General features: G+C 44.7%; 1 protein-coding gene across 1 annotated transcript in view; it reads right to left on the reverse strand.

Moving 5' to 3' along the window:
- The window catches only part of LOC115462644, a 248,980-nt gene that overhangs the window by 17,817 nt on the left and 218,587 nt on the right, over nucleotides 1–12,576 (reverse strand). Inside the window, exon 15 of the mRNA XM_030192642.1 lies at nucleotides 10,699–10,749. Coding sequence (XP_030048502.1) covers nucleotides 10,699–10,749 — 51 coding nt within the window. The remainder of the gene's footprint in view (nucleotides 1–10,698; nucleotides 10,750–12,576) is intronic.

The following is a 12,576-nucleotide window of genomic DNA, read 5'->3' on the forward strand; positions in this document are numbered from 1 at the left end:
GCCTCTGACATGCTCCCATGAACTTTGGTCGTCCTTATGATGGACTGCAGTTGAGGGCGCCCAAAATCGGCTTTCGATTATGTCGATTTGGGCGACCCTGAGAGAAGGACGCCCATCTCCCGATTTGTGTCGGAAGATGGGCGCCCTTCTCTTTCGAAAATGCCCCTGATAATAAACCAAATTTTATGAGGATAACATCTAGGTCAAGAAAAGGACATTCAAGTCATGATATCCAGACTAGTGGTACTATTTCACAAAAGGTGTGCTGAGCTTACAGCTTTTTGTAAAATGTGTTTACTAGAACTTGACATATAGTAAAAAAAAACACATGGTGCAACAAACACTGTTTGAGTGGTGCCGAATGTCACCACTTGCACATGCAGATGGTGGTAGCCAGAATATAGCATGAAGATGTGAAGAGCATGGCACAGCATGACCTGCACATGTAGACGGCAGACCACCACTGCTTCAACATCCAAGGGCTGCTGCTTGGGCTGCCATCTACATCTGCAAGTGCTGATATTTTGTACTTCTTAAAGATATGGCAGTCTACACATGTAACTGCCAGTTTGCTGGCACTTGCAAGTGTCTTTCTGTTACATAACACAAGAATTGCCATACTGGGACAGACCGAAGGTCCATCAAGCCCAGTATCCTGTTTCCAACAGTGGCCAATCCAGGTTACAAGTACCTGGCAAGATCCCAAAACAGTACAAACCATTTTATGCCACTTATCCTAGAAATAAGCAGTGCAGGCCAGAAGGATGTGTCTTCAGACCCTATGAGTCCATCAGCCTCTAGTGAATCTCTTAAGAGAGTACCACAATGACTAGCAGGAGGGAAATAAACTTTCCTGAGGAAGACAGCCTCTGGTATTGATTAACAAAGGCACCTCATACTGGCCAGGTGTCCAGAGCTGAATCATGCTGCAGTCAGGAAGGTCTAGGAAAGAATTCAGGAGATCCTGCTAATTTAGAGCTGGATATTCAGTGTTGGAAGTTATGCAGGTACAACCAATATTAAGTGCTGTAGCGGCACAGCTAACTAGTCAAAGATAGGCCTCCTTCTTGAACAGTTTGCTAGCCACACTGAATATCACTGGGGCAGACATAACTGTGGCTTCACCCAGACTCTGCTCCCAGATCACCCTGGCACTGCCTGAACAGTACTGCAGCAATCAAAGGAGATAGTCAGTGCTACTACCCAGTTAAGTGCCACTAAACATCTCCTCCTGACCTACTGATTGACCCTAGAGCAGATATTCAGCAGCACCGAGACTATTACAAACACTTCAAAACCTAGCCATCCGTCAGCTATGCCATGTTCACCGCCAGGGCTTTTTTTGAGGGAGTACTTGGGGGTACTGAGTACCGGCACCTTTTTCATTGTCTGCTAAAATTAATCCATGGAACCCAAGTTTTAATGAAAGAGCTCAGGTTCTACACACCAATTCTGTCTTGTCATAGATTCTGTGACTGGTTGCAGGGGGCCTGGCTATTGTGGGGTGCATCCCTTAGTGATCACCTCACCCCTGAAGGGTGGCTTAGCATTTGAGTACCGACACCTTTTTTGCTAGAAAAAACACACTGTTCACCGCAATACTATTACTTATGTGGTACCATTGGCTACCTAACAAATATAGAATCCAGTTCAAAATTCTACTCCTTACTCATAAGGCAATTCACACTGACACCCCTCTGTATTTATCTTTGCTGATTACTTTATATAAATCAACAAGATTATTCCATTCCCTGTTTGAACACAGACTTACAGTACCATCACCATCAGTGGCTTGACCTGTCAGTGCACGATCTAGCACTTCTTTCTTTGTAGACCAACTTTGTGGAATTGTCTTCCTGAGCCTCTTAGAACTGAACCTACTCACAAAAGATTTAGGGCACTCTAAAAAAACTCATCTGTATAATACACAGGCTTTTGGCGTACAAATAACCTCAGCTGGGGGAGGAAGGTGTGCCACACAATAACATGGATATAGTATTTATGCTGTGATTGAACTAAAGTGTCTTTTGGCTGAGAGTGTGAGTACTAGATTTAGTATGTTTACATGACCTGTCTGTTAATTTATAGTTTGCATGTGGGGGCATGTTCTGATATGAATGCTTAGGTACTTTTAACTGATTAAAAATGCAGTTTCATTCTCTTTTTTACAAATGTTTTATATTATGTATGAACTGTTCTGACATGTTTATTGAGAATGGTATATTAAATACCAATAAACCATAAACCACGACTTAAATGGAGAGTGCCACTGAAGATCTGCTTTAACTGATGCTACACTCGATGGTTAGTGCCAGGGTGGTCTGGGGAAGGTGGGGAGCAGGGGTGAAATCAAGACGGGGTAAGCACTGCAGGGGGACACCTGCCTTCAAGGGCACCGCTGCGGTGCTGTGCCGCCATACCACGCCACCCTTGGGGGTTTAAATCTTTTATTTACCTCAGTCCCAGCGGCCGCGTCATTTCAAAGCCCTGCCCGTCTCTAGCCTTCCCTCCCTTCGTGAGTTTGTTCCCACAGAGTCCCGCCTTCTGATGTCATTTCCTCGAGGGCGGGACTCTGCGGGAACGAACTCACGAAGGGAGGGAAGGCTAGAGATGGGCAGGGCTTTGAAATGACGCGGCCGCTGGGACTGAGGTAAATTTTTAAAAAGACTTAAACCATGCAGGGTGGCAAGAAGTAAAAGAGGGATGTTGGGGGGAGAAGAGGGCGGGCAGGTGGGCATAAATGGGAGGGGGATGGAGGCAAAGAAGAATCGCTGGACAGGGGCAGGGTGGGAGAAGAGAGGATATGGGGGGGGGGGGGGGGGGCGCCAACTGATAGTCTGCAGGGGGGCGCCAGAGACCCTAGGACCGGCCCTGGACCCAAATGTTTTCCAGGCACTATCAATATTCAGTGCCAGTGAATAGAAGTCTGCTCAGCACTGGCCTTAATTCTTCACAGCCAGAGTCATCATCTAAGCATCCTTTGACACATCAACACACATGAAGTTGTTTACATTTTTGTTGTGTTATACCATCCATTGTCTAACTAGGGATCATTTGTGTTCATCCCATGCTTAAAACATATTTGTAAAACGTTTATTAATACAGTCCCTGGCTCAGCAGCAAGGTTCCATCCCACTCTTACTGGGAAAATCCTGAGCCATTCCTACAGTCTAAGACATCAAGATTCTCCCTCCAAATCACAGTCTCACCATTCATAAAAATAATGGTGTGCGATGACATCTATAGTGGGGGATTCAATAGATGTGCTGAATATTCTATGCGAACAAGCAGACTGTCATATTCTCACAGATAGGTGACATCCTCCAAAAGAGCCTGGCGCGGAAGCTGACTAGCTACTTGTAGAACTTTCTAGCAGCACCACACTGCGCATGCGCAGGTGCCTTCCTGCCCAACACATGAGTGCCATCACTTCAGTGTTCATTTTTTCACAGAGCTGACAGGACCCTTCTTTTCTTCACAGCGCATCTGTGATTTTTTTCAAGTGCCTTCCTATGTGGTTATTTCCTGCATTTTTTTTCTTATTTTCTTTATGCTTTTCAGTTATTTCTCCATTTCCTGTTTCATTTTATTTTCTTAGTCTTTTGCAACATTTCTAAGTTTTCTTAACTTTCCATGTTTGGCTAGGCCCACAATTTGGCCAGAGCCCCGACCTCAATTTGACCACTGCCCCTGTTTTTTGGTGCCAAGATTGAAGAGTTTAATTTGGCCTCAATTCTTTTCGATGTCCTAGAAGGCACCCAGTGTGCTTCAAAAGGTGTAGTGTGATTTCCATGATGGACCTGCACTCATGGTGCATTGGGTGCCTCTGGTCTGACCATGACCCTAATACTTGCTCTCTGTGTTAAATATGCAGTTGAGAACACAGAGAGCTCAGCAGACCCAACAGGAGAGATTTTTTGGCTCCTCGAAGTCCAGTGCATCAACATCAACCTCGATGGCTGTGCAGACTTCAACAACCACTGGGAGTGCACAGGTATCAAGAAGATCTCCACATCTCTTGACATCAGGTGCTGATAGTAAGCCCTGGGACCATTCAGCATTGGGTGTGCTTGGGTTCGGATTTGTCATCAGCAACAAAGGACCACAATGCAGTGCCTCAAGCAAAGCCCAAGAAGCACAAGCATTGGTCTTCCTCGATGCATGGTGCTGGGAGTCCCAGGACATCGGATGCACCGATACCCAAGAAGCGCTGACACCAAGAGGAGCACTTCTTTGTGGAAGAGGTGTTGATGTGCCTGTCTCCATATATTCAGGTCCCAGCTTCCAGTTCGACACTGATGCCTGCTTCAACTGCCACCCTACTGGTGCTCCCAACATTGCCAACTCCTGCCTTCGATGAGTCGTTCCAGGCTATGCTCAGAGAGGAGCTGGCACAGTTACTGCAGATGCAGACTGCTCTGGCATTGAGAGCACTTGTGCCACAGGCAGACCTGTCCCAACCTCTCTTTGAGGAGCCACCGATACCTGATCAGAGATCCTCGATGCTGGCACCTTGGTAGGTGTCGACGTTGACATTGAAGCACTCAGGATTCCCCTTCACATTGGGGGAGGAAGCTTCCCTGGGGTCAGAAGGCAGGACTCAGCATCAGGGCCCTTTGAGGCATGGACAAAGCTCCACCAGGCCGAGTCAGGTACAGACCGCAGCAGCTGACTAAGACTATGCTGAGGAGTCTGAATGGGATCACTCCTGGGATTCAGAGGAGGATCCACATTATTTTTCAAAGAAGGAATCATATGGACTACCCTCTGATCCATCTCTACCCCAAGAGAGATGAACATCCCCACCTAGGCACTCTCTTTCACAGGTTTTGTGAGGGAGATGGTGGCCGCCGTCCCATTTAACTTGGAGATGAGGAAGAGCCCAGGGCGGAGATGTTGACTGTTCTGGGCTACATGTCACCTCCTATGGAAAGGGTCACTGTGCCGTTGCATCCTATCCTTCAGGTTGCACTGATAAAGAACTGGGATCTCCCCTCTCAGTGCAGGTGGCATCCAAGAAGGTGGATACGCAATATCATATCCAGAAAGCTCCCAGATTTGAAAGGGCACAGTTGCCACACCATTCTATGGTAGTCAAATCTGCTCTCAAATGGGCTAGGAGTTCCAGGTCTCATACCTTGGTGCCCCCTGATAGAGAGGCTCAGATCTTAGACTCATTTGGGAGAAAGACTTTCCAGTCCTCAATGCTCGTTGCCCGCATCCAGTCCTACCAGCTCTACATGAGCCTATACTTGGAGTCTTTGGTAAACAGTACACTAAAACTTGCAGATACTCTCCCTCAGGAGCAGGTCAAAGAGCTTCGCTAGTTAGCCAATAAGTAGATGGAGTGCAGAACATACCTGACCAGGAGCGCTTATGATACTTTTGATGTTGCATCCAGACTCTCCGCCATGGATGTGGGAATGTGCAGACTCTCATGGCTGCACGTTTCTGACCTAGAACCAGTGATTCAGGAGAGATTAGTGGATGTGCTGTGCTGAGGGGACAATCTGTTCAGGGATAAGGTGGAACAGGTTTCTGATCATATCATGAAGCATCTCAACACCATCCACATTTTATCTCGGCACCCTCCATCTGCTACATCTTCCACTAGAAGAATTTCGAGTGGGCCTAGGTGGCGGACCTATTACTCTCAAAGGTGTAGGTTTCCGTTCCTTCTCACTCAGGCCTCATGAACCCAGCGCCGAGAAGCCCTGGTAGGCTCCTCAGTCAAAGCAGGGAATGGGAAAAAGAACTGGTAGACAGACTGAGCAGGATGCTGCAACTGCATGAGTGGTCTCTCAATAAGGATGTAGCCCGCAAGATCTTCCGAGCATGGAGCACCCCCTCAGTGAATCTTTTTGCCACTCATCTCAACAGCAGGGTCCCTCAGTTCTGCTCCAGGCTCAGCTCTCACGGCAGACTAGCATCAGATGCCTTTCTTCTTCATTGGAAGGAAGGTCTTCTGTATGCGTATCCCCCAATACCCCTCATAAAGAAGACTTTGCTGAAACTCAAGCAAGATCACAGGATCATGATCCTAATTGCCCTTTATTGGCTGAGGCAGATCTAGTTTCTTCTTCATCTGAAGTTATCTTCCGAGGATTCATAGAGATTGGAATGTTTTCCAACCCTCACTGTGCAGAATGATGGTTCCCTTCTGCATCCTAATCTCCAATCCTTGGCCCTTATGGCTTGGATGTTGAGAACATAGAATTCAAATCCTTGAGTTTGTTGGAGGGTGTCTCTCACATCTTACTGGCTTCCAGAAAAGATTCCAATAAGACGGTATTATTTTTTCAAATGGAGGTTTGCCATCTGGTGTGAGGGCAACGCCCTAGATCCTTCTTGTGTCCTATATAAAATCTGCTTGAATACCTCCTGCACCTCTCTGAGTCTGGTTTGAAAACCAACTCTGTAATGGTTCATCTCAGTGCAACTGGTGCTTATCATCATGTAGAGAGTAAGTTCATCTCTGTACCACCTCTAGTTGTTTGCTTCCTGCGAGGTTGTTATTAACAATGCCCCCTGTCAAACCTCCAATTCTGTCATGGGAACTCAACGTTGTTCTTACCCAGCTGATGGAAGCTCCTTTTGAGCTGCTTGATTCCTGTCATCTGAAGTATTTGACCTGGAAATTTGTATTTTTGGTGGTAGTCACTTCAGCTTGAAGGGTCAGTGAGCTTCAGGCCCTAGTATTGGATACACCTTATACTAAGCTTCACCACAACAGAGTAGTTCTCTGCACGCACAGTAAGTTTCTTCCTAGGGTAGTGTCGGAGTTCCATCTTATGGTCAATCTTTCTTCCAACATTTTTCCCAAAGGCACGCACCCATCCTGGCAAACATGTACTGCATACCCTAGACTGCAAACAAGCTTTAGTCTTCTGTCTGGAGTGGACTAAAGCCCATAGACAGTTCACCCAGCTTTTTGTTTCTTTTGACCTCAATTGGATGGGTGTGGCCATCAGCAAACACACTATTTCCAGTTGGCAAGCAGATTGTATTTCCTTCATTTATGCCAAGGCTGAGCTGACTCTAGAGGGTCATGTCAAGGCTCATAATGCCAGAGCCATGGCAGCATCGGTCACCAACTTGAGGTCATCCCCCATGGATGAAATTTGCAAAGCTGCGACATAGTCTTCTGTCCGCACATTCACATCTTATTACTGCCTTGAGCAGGATTCCCGATGTGACAGCCAGTTTGGGCAGGCAGTTCTGAAGAATTTGTTCAGTGTCTAGAATCCAAATCCACACACCTGGGCCAGGTTTCTGTTTTGTTCCAGGTTGCATATCCACATCTAGTACTCTATGTAAATAGTTTCTGGTTAATCGACTACCAGGCCTCAACATTTTGAGTCCCTATTCTCCTTGCATTGTTGTTTTTGGTGAGCCAGGTATCTAGGGATTCCCATGTGTGAGAATGACCTGCTTGTCCTGAGAAAAAGCAGTTACTTACCTGTAGCTCTCTGAGGACAGCAGGCCAAGTATTCTCACACACCCTCCCACCTCCCGTTTGAGTTAATTAATTAATTAATTTATTTATTTATGACATTTATAGTCCACATTATCCCAAGCAACCTGAGGTTCAACGTGGCTTACAAAGCACAGTGAAAACAGCATATAAGAAAAATAATGTATATAATACATTACACCTAAAAACAAAAGTACAAAACTATTCCAAAGATAACACAAATTTGTGTAAAATGGTTGTATCCTTTAGCTTTTTCATATGACTGAGGTCATGGCACTCGCGCTTTGGGCAAGAAGGTAACCATGCATACTTGATGTGATGCTGCTAGAAAGTTCTACACATAGCTAGTCAGCTTTTACGTCAGACTCTGTTGAATGTCATCACCAATCTGTGAGAATACTTGGCCTGTTGTCCTTGGAGAACACTTGTTACAGATAAGTAACTTTGTTCTAATGCAATGCGTACCCTTAACCAAGGTGGGCTTAGCAGCTCCATCACATCATCTCTCAATGGGAGGTGATAGGTTGGAACTGGCAAGCCCCTCTTGTTTTTCTAAGGTTTGGATGCTCCCACCCCAAGAGAAACAGCAAGAAGGGCTCAGCAGCCCCAGTATATCACCTCTCAAGCCCAAAGCAACAACAAGAGGAGCTCAACAGCTCTATCATATCATAGCTCAGTGGGAGGTGATATGTTGGGGCAGCCAATTCTCCCTTGCAGTTTCTGTGAAGCTGAGAGGATCCCCCCCCCCCCCCCGAGTCACAGCAAGAAGGGCTCAATGACCCTAGCATATCAACTCCCTATCCCACCCTCAAATAGACCACAAGAGAAGCTGAAATTGACACCTACTCCACATTCTCCACTCTCTCCCTCCTGCCTTCTCTATTGTGCTTCCTGGTTCCCCAAACTTCCTTTGCTCCACACACTTACTTATTCTGTCTCCCCTCCTGCTCCCATCCTCTCCTTTTACAAATGCACATTCAAACATTTCTCTTTTTCCATCCTGTCCCTTTACTCCAAATTCTCCCTTTGTACCCCACCTCATCCTGTCCTCACCACCCCCTCTCGTTACCCCCTTACTCCCTCTCTAGCATCCCAATGACCGCAACAGTTTTAAAAAAAGATTTTTCTCCCCTCTGTACCCCACCTTTCCTGTCCTGAATTTTCCTTCTCTCTTCTTGCCCCCACCTTCTCCCTATCATCCCCCACCAAAAGTATCTTCCCCTTCTGTACTCCCTTCCTTCCTTTCCTACTATCCCATCTCTTTTGTTGCCCCCACTCACTCCATATCCCAACAACCTCAACAGTAAAAAAAAAAAAAAGTCACTTTTTTCTCTGGCTGTAACTCACCCTTCCTGTCCTCATCATTTCTTCTCTCCTTGTACCAACCCTTTCTCTCTTCCTTTCCATCATCCTAACCCCCCCCCCCCCCCCAGTTAAAATAAATACATAAATAAATAAATAAAATAAAAGTTAATCTTTTGTTAATCCCCGCTGCAGCTTTTCTACCATATCTGCTGAGACTAGAAGCTAAGGAGGCAGAGGCGCGAATACTCCTTTGCACCACCTGTTTGTGCTGTTGTGCTGACAGTGTAGTTTCTGTAGCTGCTCTAGCCAAAAAGAAGCATGGCCCTGAGGGATTCTTGAGCTCCCCTGAAGGCTCTGAAGACATGTTGGCCCCACTCATTCCCTATCCCAATGACTGTCACTCCAACAATTTTTTTCTCCCTCTGAAAGTCTCTGTACCACCACCTCTCTCTCTCTGCTCACCATCCCTTCTCTCATTGATCTCCACTCTTTCCCTCTCCATGACATACCCCAACAGTAAAAAAAACCATTATTTTTTGTCTCCTCTGTCCCGCCGCCCATCCCAGCCACCCTGTCCTTCTATGTACCATCCCTTCTCTTGCCAGTTGTCACCCTGATTCCAAAGACCCCAACAGTACAAAAATGGTATTTTTCTCCCCTCTATCATCATCCCTTCTCTTCTTGCCCTCAGCCCCACCTCCTATCATTCCAATAGCTCCTAACTGTACAAGAAAAATAGATTTTTCTCCCTCTTTCACCTCCCTTCTCTTCTTGCCCCTAGCCCTCCCCTCCACTCCTTATCAATTCCAATAACAAAACCCCAACAGAAAAAGGAAAACACATCAATATTTTTCTCATCAAATGATGCTCAGTACTGAAGTTTGAAGGTAATTCCAACAAGGAACCTCAATGCCTCCCGCCAGGGCCCTACTTGCAACTGAGTCGAGGCAGTTGGCCAAGGCTGCAACCTGCAGCCCTAAGAGTCCTGGGGCAGGTTCCCAGTTGCACAGAGCATGAAGCTGTTTGAGTGCCTGGTAGATAGGGGCAGGCCAAAGCTGCCATGGGTGGAACTGCTATTATGAGCTGAGGCAGCTCCTATCAGACTCGCAGTTACACGGTTGGTGATTTGGAGGAGGCCACAGGCATGGGAAGGTGCAGCTTTCCAGGCAATGACTCACAGTGACACTGGCAGCTATATACTCTACTGCTCATCAAAGTGTGTGACACTATCTACAGCTGCTCAGCATGAGGAGCTATAGAGGTGGATTGCTCCTTTGTACCATGTGGTGTCCTACTCTGAGTCTGCTCTACCAATCTTCTGCTATCAAGGGCCAGATCACAGCGCAAAAAGCAAACAACCAAAAAAAATTAAAAAGCATGGATGTAGGTCACGGCATAAAATGAACCACCTACATTCACACAAATAAATATTTTACAAATAGTAATAGCATCCACATCTTCCACTTGACAAAACCTTAAACAAAACCCTCTAGCAATCAAAGGCAATTTGGCCTAATCTTAGACTTCAAACACCATAACTAAAATGCACTCTTCCCTATTTGCTCAATGCCTCAGCACTACTGCCTACATCAGATAGTTTACTTGTTTATTTATTTACTTATTTAGTTTATTAACTGCCTTTATGAAAAGATTCATCCAAGTTGGTGTATAATATATATGGCTTCACATACTGTAAACATGAATTCATAGCATGACAGTAAAATGACCAAATGACAACACAAAACACAATTAAAGCAACTTGGAGATAGGCAAATTAAATCCTAGTGATAGCAATCCTATGATACAGTGTCAGAAATATGCACATTAAAACAGCACAGTAGAACATTCATATAGCAGTTACATTCATTACAATCTCAAATGCTAATATTCCGCATATTAGACTTCTAAAATACACTCACAAAGATGCCACCATGTTCTAGGACTCCTGTTGATATGAATTTAGAATTCATCTGTAGAGAAGAAAAATAACATGTGTCAAACCGTTTTCTGCATAAAGACAACCAATAGCTCAGTTTGTTTATTTGATAGACCTCTCTTCATCCATCGACATCACATTAAAAACCTCTGTGATAAGCATCTGGAAAAAAGAGCATGGCAAACAAAACAATAATCATATACAAAACGCAGAGGAGGGGGATAGCAAATAGCACAATAGTAAGCACCAGAAAAAAGAGGCATAACTGAGGAGTACAAAAGGAAAGAAGAGAAAGAAGGGAAAAGCTATCTGCTGATTAAAGTAGGCCCTGCAAGGACTGGCCAAAGAGCCATGTCTTAATGGAAGCTTTAAACTTTGCAAAGGAAGATTCCAAACAAAGATCTAATGATAGGGATTTCCAAAAGGACAGGGGCAGTACCAACAGTAGAGGCTAAACAGGTCTGCAACAAGCAGCAAAGAACAGAACACAGAGCAGACCAGGAGTCCAGAAAATTCTTTATTGATAGAGATCCAATGTGGACATGTTTCGTCAAAATGGCTGCATCAGGGGTTGAACGATACACAAATCTGGGGTAAAAAATATATGTACCCTAGCCGACAGGAAATATATGTACCCCAGCCTCCTTTCTTTTCTCTCTCCCACGATAGAAGCCTTTTTGGCAAAGTGTGGTCCCGTTGGGTCTCTATCAATAAACAGTCAAAAGGACAGGGTGACACAGCTGAAGGCTGTATTTCAGGAATAGGCTAACCTAAGTTTGGCCTTGGAAAATTGAAGAGAGTGGCACTGGTGATAAGGAATGGGAAAAGAGATTAGATAAATGGGGATTCCTGTATAATAAATACAATGTGTAATCACCAGTTAGCAGATATACATAAATTGATAACTAAGGGGTCCTTTTACTAAAACATGCTAAGAAGTTTGTGCATGGCTGCAGTTACTGTTACTGTCCTGGCCTGCTAGTGCATACTGATTCACATGCTGTTTAACCTGCTATGTGGTTGTGTTCAACAGGTATAGACAGTACATTGCAGTTAGAGCATTTATTTATTATTTTATAGGTTCTTTATATACCACCTTCTGAAGTACAATCAAAGTGGTTTACATATTGCATTCAGGCATTTTCTCTGTCCCTAGTGGGCTCACAATCTAAGTTTTGTAGCAGGAGCAATAGAAGGTTAAGTGACTTACTTGAGTAACAAGGAGTTACAGTGGGACTTGAACCCAGTTCTCCAGGTTCTTGGCCCATTACAATAACTATTATGCTTCTTCTCCACTCCATGGTACTTTACTGTATGCCATCATTGATGCAGATAGCACAGATGCATTTATCATCTCTGATAAAGAATTATAGGGGCCCTGTTATTAAAATGAGGTATAATTTGCACTTACTGCCTACTAAATTCAAAATTAACATGTAATTAGTGCACAGCCTGTGTGCTGACTATTAAGGCTGTTCCTAGCATGCTCCCATACAGTTATCACCCAGAAAAGTACTTCATGCTAGCTGAAACTTTGGTTATTGTACAGTGAAGTATTTTTCTGTGCAGTAAATGTGTGGGAGCATGCTGGGAACACCAATAGATGGTGCACAGGCTTTTCATTAATTTTTGCATACAGGGTAATTGTATAAGTTGAGCACTAATATTTACCCACTGATTACACACATAAATATTTAGAGTGACATATATGTACATATGCACAAATGCCAAAATTCCATCTAAGCGTTATTCTGTAAATTCGCATTTATGTTTATTGGCACTTGATATATCGCCTTTCAAGGCATACCGATCAAAGTGGTTTAAATTAAAAAAGAGAAAAGAAGCACCATAAGAACATACG

Source organism: Microcaecilia unicolor, chromosome 2 (assembly GCF_901765095.1).
Source record: "Microcaecilia unicolor chromosome 2, aMicUni1.1, whole genome shotgun sequence".
Lineage (NCBI taxonomy): Eukaryota > Metazoa > Chordata > Amphibia > Gymnophiona > Siphonopidae > Microcaecilia > Microcaecilia unicolor.